General features: G+C 25.7%; 7 protein-coding genes across 7 annotated transcripts; 2 read left to right on the top strand and 5 right to left on the bottom strand.

Moving 5' to 3' along the window:
* Positions 1 to 539: 539 nt before the first annotated feature.
* On the top strand, positions 540 to 955 carry LOC128962153 (glutamyl-tRNA(Gln) amidotransferase subunit C, mitochondrial-like). The gene has a single exon (XM_054308503.1). The coding sequence runs from the start codon at positions 664 to 666 to the stop codon at positions 940 to 942; it is 279 nt and encodes a 92-aa protein (XP_054164478.1). The 5' UTR covers positions 540 to 663; the 3' UTR covers positions 943 to 955.
* A 128-nt stretch (positions 956 to 1,083) lies between these two features.
* On the bottom strand, positions 1,084 to 2,162 carry LOC128962142 (disks large-associated protein 5-like). Its single transcript, XM_054308492.1, has 2 exons — positions 1,779 to 2,162; positions 1,084 to 1,723 (listed from the first exon to the last, which is right to left on the bottom strand). Exons 1-2 carry the CDS (start codon positions 1,900 to 1,902, stop codon positions 1,179 to 1,181), a joined length of 669 nt encoding a protein of 222 aa, XP_054164467.1. The 5' UTR covers positions 1,903 to 2,162; the 3' UTR covers positions 1,084 to 1,178.
* A 6,389-nt stretch (positions 2,163 to 8,551) lies between these two features.
* On the top strand, positions 8,552 to 10,835 carry LOC128962136 (uncharacterized). Its single transcript, XM_054308486.1, has 6 exons — positions 8,552 to 8,786; positions 9,061 to 9,284; positions 9,341 to 9,485; positions 9,567 to 9,686; positions 9,784 to 9,996; positions 10,570 to 10,835. Exons 1-6 carry the CDS (start codon positions 8,672 to 8,674, stop codon positions 10,695 to 10,697), a joined length of 945 nt encoding a protein of 314 aa, XP_054164461.1. The 5' UTR covers positions 8,552 to 8,671; the 3' UTR covers positions 10,698 to 10,835.
* Positions 10,836 to 10,886: 51 nt separating this feature from the next.
* On the bottom strand, positions 10,887 to 11,643 carry LOC128962147 (uncharacterized). Its single transcript, XM_054308498.1, has one exon. It carries the CDS (start codon positions 11,509 to 11,511, stop codon positions 11,029 to 11,031), a length of 483 nt encoding a protein of 160 aa, XP_054164473.1. The 5' UTR covers positions 11,512 to 11,643; the 3' UTR covers positions 10,887 to 11,028.
* A 1,104-nt stretch (positions 11,644 to 12,747) lies between these two features.
* LOC128962121 (paramyosin) lies at positions 12,748 to 17,881 on the bottom strand. The gene is made up of 12 exons (XM_054308469.1): positions 17,544 to 17,881; positions 16,848 to 16,904; positions 15,850 to 15,936; positions 15,614 to 15,780; positions 15,225 to 15,549; positions 14,972 to 15,168; positions 14,554 to 14,903; positions 14,238 to 14,478; positions 13,979 to 14,174; positions 13,625 to 13,918; positions 13,156 to 13,563; positions 12,748 to 13,088 (listed from the first exon to the last, which is right to left on the bottom strand). The coding sequence occupies exons 1-12, from the start codon at positions 17,646 to 17,648 to the stop codon at positions 12,891 to 12,893; spliced, it is 2,625 nt and encodes an 874-aa protein (XP_054164444.1). The 5' UTR covers positions 17,649 to 17,881; the 3' UTR covers positions 12,748 to 12,890.
* Positions 17,882 to 18,497: 616 nt separating this feature from the next.
* On the bottom strand, positions 18,498 to 19,220 carry LOC128962461 (uncharacterized). Its single transcript, XM_054308835.1, has one exon. It carries the CDS (start codon positions 19,218 to 19,220, stop codon positions 18,498 to 18,500), a length of 723 nt encoding a protein of 240 aa, XP_054164810.1.
* A 1,529-nt stretch (positions 19,221 to 20,749) lies between these two features.
* Positions 20,750 to 21,561, bottom strand: LOC128962148 (NADH dehydrogenase [ubiquinone] iron-sulfur protein 6, mitochondrial-like). Its single transcript, XM_054308499.1, has 3 exons — positions 21,236 to 21,561; positions 21,113 to 21,166; positions 20,750 to 21,043 (listed from the first exon to the last, which is right to left on the bottom strand). The coding sequence occupies exons 1-3, from the start codon at positions 21,431 to 21,433 to the stop codon at positions 20,837 to 20,839; spliced, it is 459 nt and encodes a 152-aa protein (XP_054164474.1). The 5' UTR covers positions 21,434 to 21,561; the 3' UTR covers positions 20,750 to 20,836.
* Between the last annotated feature and the right edge of the window lie 1,070 nt (positions 21,562 to 22,631).

Genomic DNA, 22,631 nt, shown 5'->3' with positions numbered 1-22,631 from the left:
TTCTCCACATCAGCTCTTCCGCCAGAATGGCGGCGCCGGTGGCATCTCCTCATTGAGGCGCCTGATGCTGTTCCGCCATCTGGCGGCGCTAAGGGCAGTACGCCGAGGAGGGTTCGAACTCACTAACTCTCACTTGCATTGAAACAGACTGTGCGTTTAACCCACTCAGCCACAGTCAGAGAGCTATGTCCTTTTTTAACAATAGAAATAATTAGTTTATTTATATAAATCATTTTTTAAAATATGCTGAAAACAAGTGAATTATATATCAGTTGAAATATTTATAAGAAAATAAATAACTATTTCAATAACTATTTGGCTTTTTTGGCAATTATATACAACTATTTAATACATTTTAAATAACTATTTTAACAACTATTTGACGTTTTTTAGCAACTATTATAACAACTATTTAATAGAGTATAAAAAATTATTAATCAATACACTAATAATAATTAAGTTTAGGATATTGTATAATACAGTAACTGTAATATTGTATGAATAAGTTTAAAGCGCAAGCGTTATACACAATAAAGACTAGTATTAGTTGTGATAACAAAATAAATGTAAACATAATTTATCGTTGATTTGAGATTTTGAAAATCACTTAAATTGGTCCGCAATGTACTAACTCGTGTTTCTTCACTTTTATCATTAACTATAATGGCATCTAAAGACTTACTTAAAGTGATACCATTATTGGAAAGATTATCACTGATTAGGTTCGCCAATGAGGGCGGTATTAAAAGATTAAACGAAGCCATTGAGTTCGCCAATCATTTACAAGAAGTTAATGTCGATGGCGTGCAACCCATGATATCACCAAATGAAGGCAAATGTATTCATATGAGAGATGATATTAGTGTTGTCACTAACAAGGATGAGATCACACAAAATGCTGTTCATCTCATTGAAGGATATTTTGTGGCACCAAATCAGTAATCAATTATTTTTGCGGAAATAATCCATTTTTCTATTAATTTCAATATTTATAAAAAATTTAATTATTTATAAATTTTTTTTAATGAAAATAAAATCTCAGAAAAATTAAATCATTATAAATATAATTGTGATTTAAAAATATGAATAAAATACTGTTAAATGTTGAGATAATTTAATAAAATCACAAATTTAATTATTAAAAGTATTTGAAGATATGATACAATGTAATCAATACATCATTTCTTAATTGTCATCTTAAGAGGTGTTCTTTTAATGGTATTCTTGACACAAGTTATACTATTATCCGACTGTTTGTCGACAATTGTCTCCAATTTCTTCACTTCAAGTGTTTTGTTAGACGTATCGATCTTTTGGTTCTCTTTTTCGCCGAAACTTTCATTTTTGTTAATCAATTGTTCTGAGCTCTTGTTCCTCATATTTTGGATCTGTTCCCTGATCTTAGATCTGACTATTGGTTTAGATGTGTGTTTGGGAAGTACTTTAATAACTCTTTTATTGGGCGCAGCTTTGGGTACATCTTTAGGCTTAACTTCGAGTTCAGTCCATTTGTTGTCTTTGAGTTGATTGAGTCGTTCAAATGATTGATGCAAATCCAGTATTTGAAAGTAAATCATTTCCCAAAAGCCTTGAAGATCTTCAACCTTTGTCTCTTTGACACCTCTTTTCATTTCGCAGTCATCGATGAGTCCACTAAACTGTTTAAACCTTTGATTTATGAATAGATTTGTTTTGCCGATTGTTGACCGGATATGACCGACGGCTATAACAAACATTAGTTATCATTTCAATTGCTTCACAACATATCCAATGCATACCTTCTTCGGTAATATCGGGTTCGTTGTCCATCGTTTGTGTCCACTGATGGCATAATATTTTAAATTTATTGGTCTCAGTAGTGACCAAATCTCTGTAGTAATCGGTGGTCAAAGTAGTGGCCATTGAATAAGTGTAACAAATGGTGACAATCAATGAAGTGATGGTTTAATTGCAATCAATGTTTCAATGCTTTCAATGTTTGATTCACTCAATCATTGGACTCAATGTTAATGTGTTTCAGTTTTAGCACTAAATTTCAAATTCAATGCATTCGTTGAAAACTAGAGTATAAATGGGTCGACACTCACGCACTCACAACCAATCAAAACACAGATCACTCACAAACACGTTATAATACAGTACTGTATTAGACATACTTTAACTGCTTTTCAAATATTAGACTTTAATTATTTACAAATCTTTTGTCCCGTATTTTACCAATCAATTCAAGTTAAATAATTTCTTAAATAATTTTATAATATAGTAATAAAGTTAAATTTTACATTTAATTTAAATATTCATTAATAAAATATTATTACATTATTTACATTAAATAATCTTGACTTATTTAGGTAACAAAATACTTAAAATAATCAACATTAAAAGTTGTTAAAAATAATAATTTTATTAATTATTAATTATAATATTTAGTTATCAACTTCTTAAATTGGTTTATTAAAGATAATCAATATATTTAATAAACTTATCGTAATAAATATATAATTATTTAACTAATAAATTGATAAATTAATTTTTTAATGATTAAAAAAAAACATTTATAATACGGGACTTAAATTGCAGTATCTGTTAGATAACAGGACTACTTATTTTGTATCTATTGTAATGCCATTGAGTTATAACTTATAAGAGTTGTCCTCATATTATATAAGAGTTAATCATTTGTTTAATTGCTTTTTCAATGATTTTATGGACTTTTAATTATTAAATATATATTTTTACTTAACTTTTAATTTTATTAGTCTTTTGTTATAACTATATATATATATACAGTATTTCTATACAATGATGTCAACTATTTGTCAACACTAACATAAACTTAATTTATTATTAATTAACAAAATCAATGAACTCTCAGAAATTTGTTTGTTATTTAATTTAAGTTAAATTTTTTAAGTTTTGAACAAAACTTTGCTTTTATTACACTTGACTTTTACAATATCTAAAAAACACACTTATAATAAACTACTGAATTGTTTTATGAAATTATGCTTTTAATAGTAAATATTTAAATTTGTTTTGTAATAATAGACTGAAAATTAATATTGAAATCACAATATAATTACAATATAACCACAAACTTGATTTAAACGGTGTTTTTTGTTTGTTTGTTAGTTAAACGCTTTAACAAATAAATCGTGAATTTAAAAAATAAATAAAAAATTTATAATTAAATGTCGAGCATCACTACAACAGATGTTTTAGTTAAATATTTATTTTTGAAAAAATAGTTAATTAGTTTTTGACATAATTTTAGGCAAACATTTGCATTAAATTTTAAATTATTCTAACAATAAATACTAAAGTTTATATAATATATAAATAATTATAGATTTCATATTATTTTTAAAGAGTAAATAGCCTGAGGTATGATTTGGTGTATGTTTTGATTTAAATATGATTAAAATCGGAAATATATTGTTTATATTCTAGTTTTACTAAAAATATCAAAAATTATCTCATATTAATAAATGTTTTATTTAATATTAATTCGTATTTATTATTAAATATAATATTATATTTGTATAGTGTGTTGCATATTTAGGTTAGACTTTATGAAGTTATATCAATAGATAATTTCACATTTATGTTAATTACTTAGTTTTTATTTGTTTGTGAGAAATCATTGAATCTAATATCTGATAAATTTTTAATATATTGGAAATACTTATTTAAAAATACAACAAATTGGTTTAAAATAACTAAAATTTATAGTATTAGTAATACTTACTATACACATGTATTTTTAATAAAATTACTTAAATACTGTAAATTGAATATAAGATACTAGAGCTTTATTTATATAAAATTTATTATTTAAATTAGATGTCATTATATATATATAATATAATTTATGTTGTTGTAAATCTAAATAATTTTTTTAAATTAGTTTAAAATAAAATAGAAAAATCTGTATAAAAAAATGATTTAAAATATCTATTCAATTATTGAAATTATTCAAAATATTCAATTTATATTATATTTCATATCCATTTACTGATTCAAATTACTGTATAATTTACTGTACTTAATTACTGTTCAAAGTACTGTAATTATAGCTAATATTATTATAATATTAATTTTTATAAATTGTAATATTCATTCACTATAAATATTCTATTGTAACAATATAAATAAATTTGATAAATTATAATATTGCTTATATTTATAACTAATCATGTTTGCATACATTGTACAGTATATGATAGTTGTTTAAAAATAAACATATATTTAAAAGTTAGACACTATAATGTGTTTTTAAATAACTTTATTAATTTTATTAATTAATTAATTATTAATATATTTATTACAATATTTTTAATATAACATTAATTTTGTTTGTTTGTTTTAACTACAAATTATTTTATTTATTATAAAATTATCTAATTTAAAAAATTATTATTTATCTAAATTTAAACTGTTTACAGTTTTACAGTGATTTTTTACAGTACATTAAAAGGGAAAACATTGTAATTATTTGCTGATAAAAAATAATAAATTCAATCCATATTAAGGAAGATTTGTGAGCTATAATATTATTTACTTTTGAATCCTAATTATGCATAAAATTGAATTTAATTTAATTTAATTTCTCAATAAAACTATATTATACCGGTACAAGAAATTATGTGGCAATTAAAATGTAACTATTTGTTTGTTAATAAAAAATAATGAGAGCAATGATATTCATTTGTAAGTTAGATAATAATAATATCACAAAAAAATAAATTATTAATACCCACTCAAATACAACGATAGTGTTGTTTGCTTTAACGGTAAAATACAATTATAATTATTGTTACATAACTTTTAAAAACTGTCTCAATTATAATAAATCTTTGGATTAAATAAAATAAAATCTTGTTTTAGGCAAAAATCGTTTAAGAGATGCTTTTCATTAAAAATTAGTTTAACATAACATATGACTAACTTATAATAAAACATAACTATAATGATGTTGAATCAAATAATGAATGGGTGGATTATAATACATTATTGTCATTATTTATTTATAATAATTTATAATTTGTTAAAATAATATTAAATAATAATAAAAAAATATACCGTAAGTTTAAATTTTTGAAATGCAGATCTAATATATGTCGATTCATTGATGTATATTATCTCTAAATATGGCTATATTTTCAATGAAATTAATAATAAATGAAAATATTGATAATTTAATTATATATTAATCATAACATTAAAAGACAAGCAAAAGCATTGATAAAGTGTTTGGTATTTAAAACTTGTTTTGAAAAGTTTGTCCCGAATTTTAGCGAACATTAATCTCTTGTATGCCATTGTATTGATGTTTCAGATCTATTGATATAATACACATGCAATCAATGGTTAATAATTTAAAATCACGTTTTAATGTCAAAAATACATGAATTTCTATCAAAAACCGGTCAATTGAATCATTGAATTCATTGAAACAACTTTATCGATACATTTACTTGTATTTCAGTACTAAATATGATTTAATACATAAACGATTCAACTAAAACTTCTATTTTAATAACATTATTGTCTGCAAGTTTACTGAGTTAATTGCTTTCAAATATATTATATAAATAGATTTATTAAACATTTAATATTTACTGTAATTATAATAAGCTTATAATTTTATTTTATGGTCTCATTGTTTATTAGGCAAAAATATTGCACTATTATTATGATTTACTATTTGTTTTGTGAGAATTCCTATTAATTATTCACACATTAATTTCTATTACTGTTCATCGAAAAAATATTTGGCATATTTATTGTGGAGTATCTTTCAAAATATCCAAAATAAATATTTAATATTTTCATATATCAATCATTAATATTTTGAAGTAGATATTTATTTTGGATATTTTGTTTTTAAACATTTTGAATGACACCCTTTATTGTGTTATATCATAGCATGTTTTTTCTTTTAAGTAAAATTTTGTATCATTTACAACAAAAGCGTCTAAACATTGTCTATAATATTATTAAAATTCATAAATGAATTTAACTAAATAAGATATTTCTAAAATAGTTACTTAATATGTAAAAGACGAGTGCAATAAATTAATTTTATTCATCTTATAAATATTAATCAAAAACAATTGACTGCACTTATTGTTAAATTTATTGTAATCTTTTTTTTTAAAAAAAATATTGTAATTATATATTTTTAATTATTTAATAAATTTATAATAGTTTGATATTTAGTACGACATAAAAATATACTTTAGAAATATCCCGGAGAACAGGGAAAATATCAGTAATGAGTGAATTTATTTGAACTCACGTTATATTTAATAATATAAATCAAAGTATCAGTTTGTAATAAAAATAGATATATTAACTTATTTTCTAAATATTATCCACAAATAATTTATCAAAAATAAATAAATAACTATTTTTGTAATAATGTTTTTATGTAAAATATTTTGCAATGTTTTATCATATATTAATTTATATCGCATAACAATGAAATGTGATAATAAATATTTTTTATAAAACAATTTTTTAAAATGTATAAATTATTTATTGATACTAAACTACAAATTATTAAAATATAAAATAAATTAAAATTCTATATTAACATTATATATTTTTAAATATTAAATTTATTTTTAAAAGTACCATTTGTAGTGTAACATTGTTAATGTTTTTTTAATTGTTGAAATAAAATAATATTTAATATAATAATAAAATATGTTGTTTTATTAGTTTATTTTAAAAATAATGTACTGAATTGTATAAATATAAAAAATGTAATTACATTTAAATCAACGCTTTATATTATATTGTTTTTATTCTTTGATTTTGATTTTTTTTTAATCAATGAATATATTTATTTAATTTGCTTCCAATTGATATACGAAATAAAACAAAATTTTCTCAATTTTTAAGTAAATCAAACACATCTTTATAACAATTTTATAAATAGTTTTAAGTTTTAAGATATTATAAATTTTTTATAATATAATTTTAATATAATATAATTACAATATTATTATTTTTTTTGTGTTTATATAAAATGTACTCATAATTTCATGTATACAACAAAATCATTTGTATTTATTTAAACTGATTTATTGTAATCAACGTGTTATGATTAATAAAGATTATTATTATTATCAAACAAACATAATTAGTCAAAATATTATCAAACATTTTTGCTTTATGTGTTAAATTGCTTAAATATAAAACATAAAAATTATGTAAATAATATACTATAATATTATAACATATGTAATACATTTGTTAATTTCTTGATCTTAAATTTTAATAACATATAAACATAATTATTGAACTAATAAACAAATACTCAATTTTATTATATTTTTGTTACATTAATGACATTACATGTTTGTAATGATAGAAATGATTTATTTTACTTTAATATCAACAAAATATTAAACATTAAGAGCTTTTTGTTTTATTTAAAATATAATTATTTAATAGTAATCATTTACAAATTACTCAATTAGTAATCAATCAATTTTTATTAATAATTTAGTAAGTAATCCATATTTTAAAAATTAAATTTAATTATTTTTTCTATTATATGCTTTGTTAACATACAATTGTTTTTTTAAAATAAGTAATTGACTTAAGTTTAAATTAAATAGTAAAAGTATTTTAATTAGTATTTGCAAAAAAGTGAAATTTCTAAAATAATACAGTAATTTCTAGAAAGTTTCTAAAATAAATTTCTGTCTATGGGTTCTGCATGTTAATTTTGTTATCACGATATTTGTTATCTGTTTACAATAGATTATAATTACAAGTAATAATTAAATATTACTATTAGTATTTAAATTAACAATTTAAGTAAAAATAACTTTTATAATTAAATAAAATATAAAATAATAATAATTTAAAGTAAAATAAACATTCCTAATATAAATTCATAAAAGTACTAATGTTTACACAGTATATACTGTAATGATGTGAATACTGTAAATGCAATAATAGATACAAATATATACAAATGATTACATATACTGTATGTTTAAATCATTAATTTTGGCTAACGGTTTACGTGAAGAGACAGGGATTTACAGTAATGCCATTTGTATGGTCTGGTGATGGCATCACACACTTTGTTCAGCCGTTTCTCTTATTTAAGTTTTGTTATCAAAACACAGACACTCATACAGTGAGTCTAGTGATTGGTCTGACTCTAACTGGGAGTGAATGCACTTTCAGTGAGTGATCAATAATTTAATGTTTTATAGCATAAGTCAGTGCACCGACAGTAGTGCCGTAGCACTGGTAGTAATATACCAGTTGTGACATACTTTGAAAGATTGCTCACACAATTCATTTGTATTGAGACACTGGCTTTCTTTGTAATCATCATTTCATACAATATCTCATTATATTAGTCTAATAATTGGTGTCAATTAAAACTATGTGTGTATTAATATAATAAAATATAAAATTGTTAATTAATATCTAATATTCAATTCATTAAAAAATTGAAGTAAAATGCAATTAATATGAATATCATTAATTGATTCAGTAATACAATGATTGTGTGCTATTAGAGTCAATGATCGCAGTGTTAACACAGAGAGTATGTAATGTAAGCGTCATATATAAGACCGATAGGGGAGAGGAGTGTGCATGAGATCGGCTAATCATAGAGTGGGTGATCGATGAGAAAATGGCGCTAACCGTACCCGGTTTACGCCCTAAACATTTCAATTTAATTACATTAATCATAACTACACTTCAAATAATATGCAGATGTCTTGTCGCTGCCGATCGCAATAGATATTGTAAGTAATGAGTAAATTGTATCAATTGATTAGATTTTCATACAAATGTCATCAAAAAAATATTATTATTATTTGTAACACAACTGATGGTGTCATTGCCGTGAAGTGTTCTTTCAGTTTATTACATATTTTTATCAAAAAATACAGTATTAAAACTTTGTTTCCATTGATAACAATAATTATGAAATAATTTATTTAAATTAAAATAATTGAAACTATATTTAATTGATTTATGTGATGATAATTAATGTGATAATATGTGTCATAAAAACAGATCACATATCAGCGCTTTGTATGAGAGAGCGGATACATCCGTTGCACAAGAAAGTTGACGGCGCCGTCATTACGAGTAAATCTGAGGACAACCTCGACTGTACCATCACTTTCCAAACGGATACAATTCTTCAGCGATTTATGATTCGTTTTGAAAAGCTTGCGCTCGACTGTGACGACCATTTGTTTATATACGACGGCGCACATGCCATCGGCAATCATAAGGTATAATAATTATGAATGTCATCATTCAACTGATCCAATGTTAATCCCATATTTAGGCTGACCTGTCATGTCGTAGTACTCGTACTGAAGTGGGTACTATATTTACCCAGGGAAGTTTCCTTACGTTGCGCTACACAACTGATCCCTACAGTAAATCCGATAATGGATTTCGACTAATAATTACGGCTTTCAAAGAGGCCCGTAAGTCATTTAATTTCAATTTTATATTAAATTTTATTTATTTATTAAATTATTAATTATTGTCGTTTATTATGATTAAAGCGGTTCATTGTAAAGATCACAAGTGCTTAAACTCATTTTGCATATCCAAAGACTTAACATGTGATGGCATTAACCATTGCGGTGATAATAGTGATGAAACAAGTCATGCCAATTGCGCCGGTATGTTATTTTTAAGACTAAACACTACTATTAGTTTTACATTATATACTTATATAAAAAAATTTTTTTTATATATTAATTATTCTTTGATAACCAGATCCAGAAGTATTTGATGGACTAATATTAGGATTAGAGGCGCAAACATTTATAGCGGTTATAATAACAGTGTTTATTATATGTTCCGTATGTGTGGTTTGTATTGCCATATGTTTGTGTAAACGGGAACGACTGATACAACAACAACAACAAAGGATAGCACTTCATCCACAGTCATCACATCCAGCACTGGCTCATCCACAGACTTACTCAAGTTAGTCAACCATATGTTGGCATTCATTTCATTAATTTTTTACCACAATTTCATTATTTCATCAATTGTTTATAAAATCATTGAATGTTTATTTATTCACTCATTTTTAAAGATAGCCTATGTTTATAATATTGAGACAAAATTTTATAAAATATATTTATAATTATAAATAATTAAATGATTTTAATTTTATTTTTATATAAATTTAATTGTGCGATTTTCAAGAATTTAATTACTTTTGTAATTTATAACTACATAATTATAAATATTATATAAATTTTGTAATTTAAAGTTTACTGTAATTTGTTTTGAATTTATTGTAATTTTGTAAAATAATTTGTAAACTAAATAATCTTAGAGAAAAAGATATTATGCTTAGGAAAAAAATCAAATAAAAATTACAAAATTTAATAAAACATACACTAGTTATTTAATAGTAAATTTATAAAATATATTAATATAATTTAATATTTATATTTAACTGTAATAATTGTTATTATATAGTAATATACTGTAGTAATAGTTTAAGCATTGGTCACTCTAACCCTACAATTGATACAAATTTGACTTTAGGTGGACAGCAAAGGTTTGCAACCCTGCCGTTAGAAAAAATTAAAGATAAACCGCCACCATATCCGGGAAACTTGTTTACCCCCGCAGTCGGAAACGCACACTCGCAGGTCATATATACGGGCAAATAATCTCTTGTAAACAAAAACGATTGGTTCGCGTCAGAAGAATCAAGAGACCGGCAACAGTGCCGGCAATGCCTTTATTTTTAGAGCCGACGGCTGCGGGGGAGGAATGGCTCGTCTAAACACACCATTAATATCCTCTCAAATTTAGTCATTATTTCAATTAATGATTGTCACGATTACTTAATAACCAAATTTTATAATATGTAATGAATTTATTGATAATGTATTGAATGTATTTATAAATGAAGTATAAATGAACAAACTTTTTTTAGACTAAGAAAACGTTTTATACATAACTTGTATTTATAGTGTATATCGTTTTATAATAAATTTATTATTTAACAAAAGGCGGAACTAAATTCTTGACAATTAATCGATGGCCCAATGCTTTGGCTAAAGTACCCGAAGCCACCAGTTTTGCGCCGACTGTTTTCATTCCTATACCAACTCCTTTAATACCAGAGCCGGCAATACCAATACCGGCGCCCTTCAATGCTGTATGTGCTCCAAAAACAACGGCCATTGGTTTCAATAATATGTGTCCCACTTTAATAATACCATTCTTTAAGACCTGTCCTCCGTTTTGAACGTTGAAGTCCCAGATTTGACGACCAGACTCGGCTGCTTCTGCAAACTTTGAAAAAGCGTCGGTACCGACAGATATTGGTATTGCCACCAGTTTATCGGTTGCACCGCTTATGATATCACCAATCTCTACGGGATTAGCTATGGCTGAACCAATTGCAGAGCACATGTCCTGAGATCCGTACACCAGAGAGATGACAAACGATGAAAGTATAATGAAATACATTTTCATATTAAGTAAAGTATATACTAATACTGTATTAAAAAGTGTATAAATAAAATAAAAACTTTAAATATATAATAAAATAATAAATAAAAACTTAAGAAATGTATAAAGTGTTTGAAAAGAGAGCACAAACGACAATGATTTGAAAGACACGAATTTCATGTCTTTTATACTGTTTTAAAGTGATTTTTCAAGTCTTGGATATTCATAGTTTGGATAAAAATCAAATAATTTTCCATTCAATAACATAATGTAAATTAATAATACAGAATATTAATTCAATGCATATTATTATAAATTAATTAAAATCAAAACTTTTTCAACCAATACAAACATTTTATTATATAAAGTTGAAAACTTATGATGTGATAGTTTTTTTTAAACATTTTGATAAATTACTTGCAACTAACTAATAAAATTAAATAATTTTAATCTTTGATTCACTATTTATTTGCAATAAACATTGAATCGATTTAATTGAAGAGTTTTTATTTTTGAGACATTTTCAACATTTATTAAATTGCTTTTCACACATATTTTTAACATATTTATTGAACAAAATATTCCAAAAGTAAATTATAATAATTATACTAAAACTTAGAATACGGTATAATTATTAAGAAATCTTTTATATTTTGTCACTTTAATGCCCTTATCTTTAAAGTTTAAACATTGAGTTAACTTAAACCTTCATTTGATTAATGGGGTATCAAATAGGAGTCAATTTTAATAAAATAATAACACATCCAATAAGAATCAATAAATGGCATAATTTTATTGGAGATAATAATATCTGATTTATTGCACTGATTGGTAATCCATATATATATGCCATTAGCGGAATGATGCTGTCCGGCCGGCCAGTCAATTGGTTATACATTGGGTTTATTACATTTCAGTGCTTTTTTGTTTTATATATATGATTGATTGATTCATTTAATTAAAAACAATTTTTATATAAGTGTTGTTTAGTTAATTATAATAATAATAAACGCAATGAATTCAACTAATTGTATATAAAGAAAAAATAAACAATTTTTCAAATACAGTAATTAATAATTTGTTGTCGTTATTACAATATATTTTTGATTCTTAAATGGGAGGGTTTGTGTGGTGGGTGGGGGACAGCAATAAAACAAAAATAGATAATTTTTCAAAACTGTTAAAACTTGTCAAAAATGGCAGCATTTTTGTTGTATAATTGTTTAAATTGCTTAAAATTGTTTAATTTAATATAAATTTTTAAATAATATTTAGATAATAATAATAATAAGCTATAATTAATAATTAAAACGTATCTCAAAAATCTTTTCCCAAATAAATCTATGTTTTATTTTAGTTGTTTATAACAATATTCTGTTGATTTTGTTTTTTGTCAAATAATGTTAAAAGTTTTGAGTTTCTTCTTGAGTGACAAAGACCTGACGGGTACCGCCGGGGACTGTACTGGTCGTCACCCATGATCTATGTTTGGCTCTAATAAAAGAAAGGTTGCTCTCTGCCTGATCGGCCCGATCTTCGGCGGCCTCCAACTCGCGTTGGAATCGTCGCACGCGCTGTAAGTTTGATGAGCTGACGCCTTCCTGTTAGACCATAACAACAGATATTTATATTACACTATAATTTATAAATATTTGTAATTAGTATTACCTGTTCTTGCATTTGTCTTTTATAGACTTTGACTTTTTCATTAAATTTATCGCAATTTTCTTGCAATAGAGTAATGGTTTTGTGGTCTTCTTCACTCTGAAGTGACAATTCCTTGACGCGATGGTCTTTCTTTCGCAAAATCTTCTCAGTCTCCGAGTGTCTGCGTTTCTCTTCTTCGACTTCAATCTCCACATCTCTTATTCTTGACTCTAATTTAGCGATAACTCTTTTACCGCCGGCCAGTGCGTTGGCCTCAACCTCTTCAATTCTGATGTGTAGATTTCTGACTTCATTCTCCAATGATTTCTTAATAGTATCGATTTTGACGAGTCTTTCCTGTTCTTCAATCAATAGATCTCGAGTTGATTTCAACTCAATTGACAATTTCTGAACTCTTTCATCTGAAATCTAATTAAATTTAAAAAATGAATATATTTTTTTTAAATAATACAATCAATTGTAGACAAACTCTCAATTCTTTGTGGACTTCATCGTAATCGTTCTGAAGAGCAGAGAACTCTGCCTCGAGTTTGCTCTTAGCCGACGCCAGATTGACGTTAATAGTAGTCAACTCATTGACTTTAGTGACGGCTTCTTCATATTGTTGTTCTGCAATACGTTTGGCACGTAATGACTGTTCCAATGCCACCCTTTGTTCATCTAACTCTGCCTGTAATGCTTGGCATCGGCGCTGAGCGACACCCAACTGGTCGACCGCTTGTTGCAACTGTCTGTGCACTTCATCGTAATGCGCTTGTAGTTCCTATTAATTATAATAATCATGAATTGATATCAAATAAAAAAATCAAAAGACATGTCTAACAGTGATTTGAAGCGCCTGTCTCTTAATGGTCTTCTGTAAGTCGAGATTTTGTTTGTTTGCCGCATCCAATGACATCTCGAGTTCAGTGATCTGTGCCTGCATTTTCTTCTTGATTCTGGCCACTTCAGTCTTCAACTTGGCCTCTGCCTCAGCCAATCGCATATTCAACTGTTCCACTTCAATCTGGAACTGCTTCCTATAATATTAATAACATATTAATTATTGTTATAATTAGTTTACATTTAAAATCAATGCAAACCTGAGAGCTTCGAGCTCTTCCTCCTTCTGTTGCAGTCGTTTTTCGTAGTCGTGTCTAACCTGTGCCAACTCTGCCATCAATCGCTGTGCTTTGTCTTCCGCCTGTTTTCTCAAAGTCTCCGCTTCTTTATAAGCGGCGGCCAACTCTTCTCTCTCGTTCTCCAAGCGTTTGATTTCAATCTCCATTTCATGTATTCTTCTGTGAGCGTCATTCAACTGAGACTTCGCTTCTTGCAAGTCGTCTGAATTTAATTAATGATAATTAGTATAATCACAAAATGAGATTATTATAGTCATAAAGTCAATGGATGTCTTACCGGTGAGTTTCTTGTTTTCTCTGGCGAGAGCATCCCTCTGATCGCGCAGTTTCTCGTACTCGTGTTGTAGTTTCTGGAGCTCAGCGGCCTTCTGTCTGGCGTCTCTCTGTGCCTGTTCCATAAGGACAGTCACTTCTTCAAGTTTGACTTTGAGGTCGAGATTAAGCTTCTCGAGCTGAACACATCTCTTCTCCAATTGCTGTGCGTGAGTCGTGGCCTTCTCTAAGTCCATAATCAACACCTCGACCTCACTCTGGAGTCGCGACTTTTGTTTTTCAAGTGAACTGCATTTGTTCAATAATGCCTCCAATTGTTCTTCATATTCAGATATCTTTTGAGCCATTTTGCGACTAATTTATAAAATTTATAAATACATTGAAAACATAATTAAAATATAATTTATGATTAAAATGTATACCGAAGTTCTTCGACTTCATCTGCGTGTGCCTGTAGTTCGGCCTCATATTTTGACTTCCAGGCGGCCGCGTCTGCATTGGCTTTAGTTAGTTGTCTCTCGAGCTCCAGACGTGCTTCTGATTCCTCTTCGAGCTGTACTTTCAAAGACTCCAATTCAACCTCAAGAGTGTGCGCGTGATTTTCAAGAGTCGATCGTTTCTGTCATTTTAATTATTAATTAAGTTTTAATTTGAAAATAACTAAATATAGCAAACCCTCTCTTCATCCTCAAGACGATGGCGAGTGTCCTCAAGTTGTTGAGCCAATTGTGACTTCAAATGGTTGACGTTATCCAAAGAAACTTTATATTCGTGAATCTCTTTAAGAAATTCTGCATTTTCTTGACTAAGTCTTTGCTTTTGAGAGGTCACTTCAATAACAGTCCGATTGATTTCTTCGATACGAATATTAAGTTCATGAACAGTGTATTCAAGTTTTTCAACACTCTTAAGAGCGATCAGCTTATCCTTGTTTGCGCTCTCGATCTGTGCCAACAATTCAAACACTTCCGCCTGAAGTTTTTGCTTCTCTTTATCAGTTCTTTTGACAATTAAATGTTAATATTAATTATGTTTGATATGATATAAAATGTATGTAATCATACTTGTTCTTAGATTTCTGAAGCTGATCCATTTGGTCCTGCATCTCAGCCACGGCCGCCTGATGTTTTTGTCTCAAATGATGGGCTGTCTCTTCACTTTCCAGGTGTACGTCTTCTAATAGTTTCCTCAATTTAGCCAATTCTGAGTCCCGTTTCTTATTCATCTCGATCTTTGTATTTTGTATTTTATTGAATACACATTACTATACAATTACAGAATAATATCATCAAAATCATACCACACTTTCACTCGATCCCTCAGCTTCTTCCAGTCTCTCAGTCAAACTGATTAGTTGGACGGTTAGGTCGGACCGTTCCCTTTCAATCTTAAACATAGCAACATGGTTAATTTTTATATTAAACCCTCTGTGCATCATTATTTTCAAATATATCTCAACCACTTTATGTAAAATTGTGTTATATTGAGTGTAAATTGTTTAACTGTGTATAAAATAATCCAAATATTTTATGACCAGATTTAACAAAATATTTACAAATTAATTATAATAATCGTGAAATAGTTAGTCATAATTAAACAGAAATTCAATTCTTAATTATTTTAATTATACGCTTATAAACATTTGTATTATATTTTATTGTTATGTACTTAATTTAATACATAAATTTAATTATGCATAAAATTTTGAGGTCATTTATTAATTGATATGCTTTTTAATTATTTTTTAATTTTAAACATTACTTTAAAAAATTATAAAAAAATATAAATTATATAATGAAATAAATAATGAAATAATAATAAATTTCACTTCTTATATGTAAGCGATGCAAGAATTTCTTATTTGAATCTATTAATAGATGTAATACTGAAGTCAAATCCAAATTAGTCTCAAACTATAAACTCATTTTCACTACAACTCCGACAAACTCCTTGTTTGCCAAAAAAGTTAAACTAAGAGATCGCTAACAATAAATACATTGCAAACATGTAATTGATTTTAATATAGAAATCAATGGCGTTATATAATAAAGTTTTAAAGATTTGTTTTAGGATATTTAAAAATAATTATTATACAATAAATGTCATTTTATATTATAAATCCTCAAAATGTTGTCAAAATTTTTATTTATTTATAGTTAAAAATGTTTTTTTCAACTATTATTTATTTTCCAGTAATTTGTAGGCAACAATTTTATTATTATTGTATTTTTATGTTATTTAGTTTTTTTAGATAATTTTTGATACTATTTTTATGGTACTTATAGACACTACACTTACTCGTTGTCTGAGCTCTCTTTCAGTCTCCAAGTCCTCCGAGAGGAGTCGTATTTTGTCCTAAATTTTAAAAAATGTAATTTTTGTAATAAATAAGATGTAAAACAGATTTGTAAAAAATATGTATAAAATAGTTAATAGTATTTAAAAGATTTGTTGATATAAATGATTATCTATATATAAATGTAAATATGAAGCAATTTTATGGACAGAAATAATGTAAAATAAACAAAGTTTTCGCAGAATATTCTCATATATTCTGATCTCAATGTCATATGACGTCAATTCTGTGATACTTTTTACCATTTATAATGCCTTTACTATCATAAGTCTGATAATTGAATGAATTACTGATATTCTAACAAATTAACAATTTATTAAAATCTATGATTGAAAATGATATTGAAAGCCATATTCGGATGAATACAAAGAAAACTAAAGTTTTTATCGCATTTACAAAATGAGGTCATTTGACAAAAATTCAATGGCTTTCATCCAAATTATATATAAAATTCAAATTCAAGTCAAACACTAATCTTTTTATCCATAGCAGGATATATTCATAATTATATAATTTTATTAATATATTAGTAAAATTCAATCAAAGAACGCTTTAAACTATATATCAATAAATTATTTTTTTAATTAACCATAAAATTAAATTAATAATAATATAAAATAAATTATATTATATCTTACCTCAAGACGAGTAAGGGCTCCCAAATCAGTTCCATATTCAATGGACAGATCTCCGCCCTGACCGGAGGTCTGACGGTAAACATATTTAGTACTTCTAATCGACATATTATATATGAATTGATGATAGCTATCAATTCACTATAATTAACAATAACTATAAAGCAATTGAGAGAACTGGAGAACTTAACCGAACTGGCAATAGGACTCTAACTTGTATACTATGGGCACTGATAGTTAACTACCAAAGCCTTGTCTGACAGTGGAAAAGGTGGAGGAGTTGTGGATGAGTTGATGCTTATGGTGTCAATTAGGCAAACGCAAACTGACTGATCCACACATACAAACACAACCACCCCTTGAATTCTTGAAGAGCGCAAAGTCTCATATTTCCCAAAACTATAAGTCGGTCTCAAAACACATCACTATTGCATACATCGAGTATTCCTTTTATAGCCATGGATGCCATGAGATGCCGGAGTCCTCTAAATTAATCCCATGCCTTACCATACTATGTATTACTGATGTAACTGATGTTGCACTCACTCGTTGTGTTTAATGAGAAAATCCTAAACTTATTGCTCATTCCTGCCATACATTGTTTTTTCATGTCTTTTTCACAAATAGTTGACTAACTTTTTATCATTTTTTGATGACCTAAAGACCCACAAAACACTTTTATCTAAATTTTCGACAAATTGCTAATCATTTTTTTATTTATAGCATTTTTAAATTATTAATTACATTACATTATTAGTTACATTATTTATTTTATATAAAGACTTTAAACTAATTATTATTGATATTTATAATATTATTTACTAGAATAACATTTGAGTGAATGTATATAAAGACTATCATATTTCATATACCAAATAATTCATACAATTTTTTATTAAATTACTTATTAGGGAATATATTATCAAATAAATGTTGCAATTTTTATAATAATTATTATTATAATTTCAAATCAAGTTTTTCTATAAAAGATTGTATTTCTGGATCTGAGATCATATCATCCAAAGGTGTAGTACTTTGAGGTTCAATGGGAACCCTTGCAAATGCATTATAAGTAAAATCTTCTTGAATTTTATCGATGATTGATTTGAATCCAAATGAATCAAATCTCTTAAAATTAAAAGGTTTGTATTGCATAACCCTTGGATGTCGTGACACTTTAAAAATGGTTTCTTTAGTGACAAATCCCAGTTCACATCGAGTCTTATGTCTTAACTGATAGAGTTGTACTAAATTTGTAAAATACTGTTCCTCTAAATGTGTTTCAGGTCTCAATATTGTCAACATTTTCCAGTCGATATCAGTCTCACAAAAATCATTTAAATTCAAACCAGACATTGACTCCGGTATAGGATTTTTAAATGAAAACTTTGGCAATAGTTTAGTAGTATTGAAATCTACTAAAAGTGTTTGTCTTCTCGTGGAATTTGAATCAATATTTTTTGGTAAACATTTTGAATGTCCAGATAATTGAATTGTCTGTAAATCATTAAATCTTTTATCAATTATATCATCGATTGGATCACTTCTAAGCTTAAGATTAGGAATTCTAGATATGGTTTTATCCAAATCTTCTTTTGTTAAAATAATAGTTTCACTCAAATCAAGAAAAATGAGTTCACTTTTGCTTTCTTTATAATCATCTTTTAGTTTAAATGACATTTTAAAGTTTTTTTGTCTAAATATTTATTGGAATCTTTATTATACTTTTACTAAATTTCACTATTCATGTACTATTTCACTATTTCAATATATATATTAAAACTATATTAAAATTATATACATGTTTACTGCAACTGTTTTGCAAATATTTTGCAGCAATTTATATACAGTATAAAGTCTATAAATTATAATAAACTATAATAAGGGTGGAGTATTGTTGCTACTGTTACCCAAAATTATGATTTTCCTAAAACATACTTTTGAACTATTAATTAATATGTGCCACAAATCGCATGCAATTAATATGAATTTACTGTACATAACTTATATTAATTATTATGTCACTTCATATTTTTCACTTGTTAACACATAATTTTACATTATTTTATATACTAATAATAACCATCAGATAGACTAAAAACTATATAATCACATTATAAAATATTTATAATTTTTAAAATGTTATTTTTATCATTTATTTGATTATACTGTATAATCAATAGTACATATAAACGACAAGCAGTATTTAATAATAATTAAAGTGGTTAAATTATATTTTTATATTTTCATCATTTTCTATATATATATATATATGAAAATATTTATTTATTTATCTATTTTGAATTTCTCGCAAATATATTCCTAAAAATAGTTGACTAAAAAGTCAAAAGTGCTGACTGACAGCTCTTGTTAAGCAATGAAACTGATATTATGTGACAAATAAGTGTCATTTAAATGAAGAATAGACACCAAAAAATTGTTGGGACGAGACTTATTTGAATTCATATATTATTATTATTTAAGAAATAATGTATTAATAAAAGATTAATGCTTTCAATAGTAGTATACTGTAGTGTAGATCATCAATATTATTACACCAGAATAAGTAACTTTAATACTGTATTATCAAAATTTGTTTACATTATTGAAATATTTTTGACTTAATTATAATTAATAATTTTTATGAAATCATTGATTGGATTATTTAGGTATAACTTATTAAATCCTTTAAAAGAAAGATGGCTACCATTATCTTAAATCTATTAAAATTATGGTATCTATGCAATCATAATCATAATCACAATAGTATGCATTATAAATACTGTAATCAAATGATAAACTTTTATAAATAAATTATATAATCATACAATTGTATAATAATAGTTGCAATAACATCAGTAATACTATGTTCATAATTACTGAAATAAATAATTATAAAATAATTAACAGTAATTATAAATATATTTTTCATGTTAATAGTAATTCATTTTAATTAGAGTTACAGATGAGTCAATAAAAGTGATTCAAATGTTTATTTAATAAATAATTAACAAATTAATAGGTGTTATACTGTTTTAATAAACTATAGTATTTTACTGTTAATAAAATACATTATTATCTATTAAATACAATATTTAGTATAATAGATAAGAAATTGTATTTCAATAAAAAACGATAAAATTTGGTAAATAATTAAATGTCAACAACTAATGGCAATCAATAAAAGATATTCAACTAATATCAATATTATCAATATTTTTTTATTAATTAATATCATATATACATTAAATAAAATCAAACTATCATATAATTAAAGAGTAAAACTAATCACTAAACTAATGGTGTGAATGTCCCGAATCAGTGTCTTTATAAAACCGAAGACCACAATAACCACAAGTGCCGTACTCTCCCGGATCATCCAAATTAATGAATACTTTTGGATGACCTAACGGTCCTCCGCCACCATCGCAACTAACCCAACGATTCTTCGCACTTATCGGCTGTACTTCGGCTATCAAATCGATGGCAAAACGAGGATTAATCTAATGATAATAACATAAGTCATGAATAATAAAACCATTCATTTTAGACAATAATATCAATATTAGTACCTCTTTTTGTTTGCCAACAAATCGGACCAAACGATAGTCATCCTTAGCAAAGGTCTGTACGAAACGGCAAACATTATATGCAGTCAATGGATCGGTAGTTATAGATAATAGTTAATTGCATACCTGTCCCGTATGTGTCTGTCTGTCCAATACTTTTTCTTTCATGCGTTTGTCTGCTTTGTCTTCATATATCTTGAGGTCATTTGAGGTCACTTTCGGGACATTAGTCGACGCAAAACATTTAGTAACAAATGGATACCAATGTCTTATCAAATCAATTGATGACTTGTTTTGAACACCTTTTATGTAATTCAATGCCATTTCTCTATTATTTTTGTCACTTAAATACAAATTAATTTAATAAATGTTTCATTTATTTCAACATTTAATATATTTATCCGATTTCTCAATCAATTCATTTTGTAAACATTGTTAAAGCATTCAAAATTTATTTCAGTCCTTTTTAGTTAACATTACATACTTGTAAATAATAGTTATTATGTATTGAATAGTACTAAATTATTCAATTTAATAGTTACTTAAATAAATATTAAAAACATAATAAATAAATAATTAATTAATTAATTATCCAAAGTTAATAATTTGAAAGATTAATTTAATAGTATATTAATTTAGTTATCAGTTTTAATAATTATAATATATTAGCTAATATACTGTAAAGTATGTATAATAATAAAAATACCGTATTATTGGTTACTTTACTTTACATAATAATTGTGTTGTTATTTGTGTTGAATTGTACTCATGTTTAATACAGTATTTAAATATTAAATGTAATGATTAATAATATTATATCTAAATTGAGTTTAATTTAATATAATAAATAATATTACAATATTTTATGATAATTTATCGTTGATATATCAATGTTTAATATTGGCCAACACATTAATCTACCTTGATAATATTTAATTACATATCAATTGTACATTTAATTGTCATAAATCTGACAAATATTCATATATATATAATATATTAATTATACGATATTTAATTAATATTTAATTTATAAATCATTTGATTGTTAACATTATTATTATTATATGTAAGTAATTTTTAATTTAAATAATTATTTATTATGAAAATAAATGAATGAATTCAATGGATTCAAAATTTATTTATTGAGAAACATTTAATAATAAATTTAATCAATAAATTTGATATATTTTACAATATAATCATAAAATACTTGTTTTAATTATTTATTGCTTATCTTTCAATCATTTAATACCACTTTTAATGTTAAATTTTATCGCATTGTTTGAATAGTATATAAAGTAATATATCATATCATTAATCGATATTTGGACTTAATTTTTATAATTATCTTATAATAACTTTTAATTGATTTAAAGACAGTAATCAACAAAAAATGTTTGGTTTGCCGACTCTTGTGCACCGATTGTGTTATAGCGGACAACAAATGAGTCGACAATGTCTGCGATCGACATTATCTGTTGAGTCGCGGATCAATCACTTGCCACTTATGCTTCAGATC

Source organism: Oppia nitens, unplaced genomic scaffold (genome assembly GCF_028296485.1).
Source record: "Oppia nitens isolate AA-2021 unplaced genomic scaffold, nextdenovo-longstitch-racon4-pilon3 scaffold6_pilon_pilon_pilon, whole genome shotgun sequence".
Lineage (NCBI taxonomy): Eukaryota > Metazoa > Arthropoda > Arachnida > Sarcoptiformes > Oppiidae > Oppia > Oppia nitens.
The sequence above is the reverse complement of the archived record's forward strand: the minus strand, read 5'-3'. Positions and strand labels throughout refer to the sequence as shown.

Coding starts and splice junctions, on each gene's coding strand:
- LOC128962153 (XM_054308503.1), top strand. CDS start 664: ATGGCATCTAAAGACTTACTTAAAGTGATACCATTATTGGAAAGATTA.
- LOC128962142 (XM_054308492.1), bottom strand. CDS start 1,902: ATGGCCACTACTTTGACCACCGATTACTACAGAGATTTGGTCACTACT. Junction 1,724..1,778: donor ACCCGATATTACCGAAGAAG/GTATGCATTGGA, acceptor TGTTTGTTATAG/CCGTCGGTCATATCCGGTCA.
- LOC128962136 (XM_054308486.1), top strand. CDS start 8,672: ATGGCGCTAACCGTACCCGGTTTACGCCCTAAACATTTCAATTTAATT. Junction 9,285..9,340: donor ATGCCATCGGCAATCATAAG/GTATAATAATTA, acceptor TCCCATATTTAG/GCTGACCTGTCATGTCGTAG. Junction 9,997..10,569: donor TCATCCACAGACTTACTCAA/GTTAGTCAACCA, acceptor ATTTGACTTTAG/GTGGACAGCAAAGGTTTGCA.
- LOC128962147 (XM_054308498.1), bottom strand. CDS start 11,511: ATGAAAATGTATTTCATTATACTTTCATCGTTTGTCATCTCTCTGGTG.
- LOC128962121 (XM_054308469.1), bottom strand. CDS start 17,648: ATGTCGATTAGAAGTACTAAATATGTTTACCGTCAGACCTCCGGTCAG. Junction 16,905..17,543: donor GAGCCCTTACTCGTCTTGAG/GTAAGATATAAT, acceptor TTTAAAATTTAG/GACAAAATACGACTCCTCTC. Junction 15,169..15,224: donor GTCTTGAGGATGAAGAGAGG/GTTTGCTATATT, acceptor TTAAAATGACAG/AAACGATCGACTCTTGAAAA.
- LOC128962461 (XM_054308835.1), bottom strand. CDS start 19,220: ATGTCATTTAAACTAAAAGATGATTATAAAGAAAGCAAAAGTGAACTC.
- LOC128962148 (XM_054308499.1), bottom strand. CDS start 21,433: ATGGCATTGAATTACATAAAAGGTGTTCAAAACAAGTCATCAATTGAT. Junction 21,167..21,235: donor GACAGACACATACGGGACAG/GTATGCAATTAA, acceptor CGTTTCGTACAG/ACCTTTGCTAAGGATGACTA. Junction 21,044..21,112: donor TTGTTGGCAAACAAAAAGAG/GTACTAATATTG, acceptor TATTATCATTAG/ATTAATCCTCGTTTTGCCAT.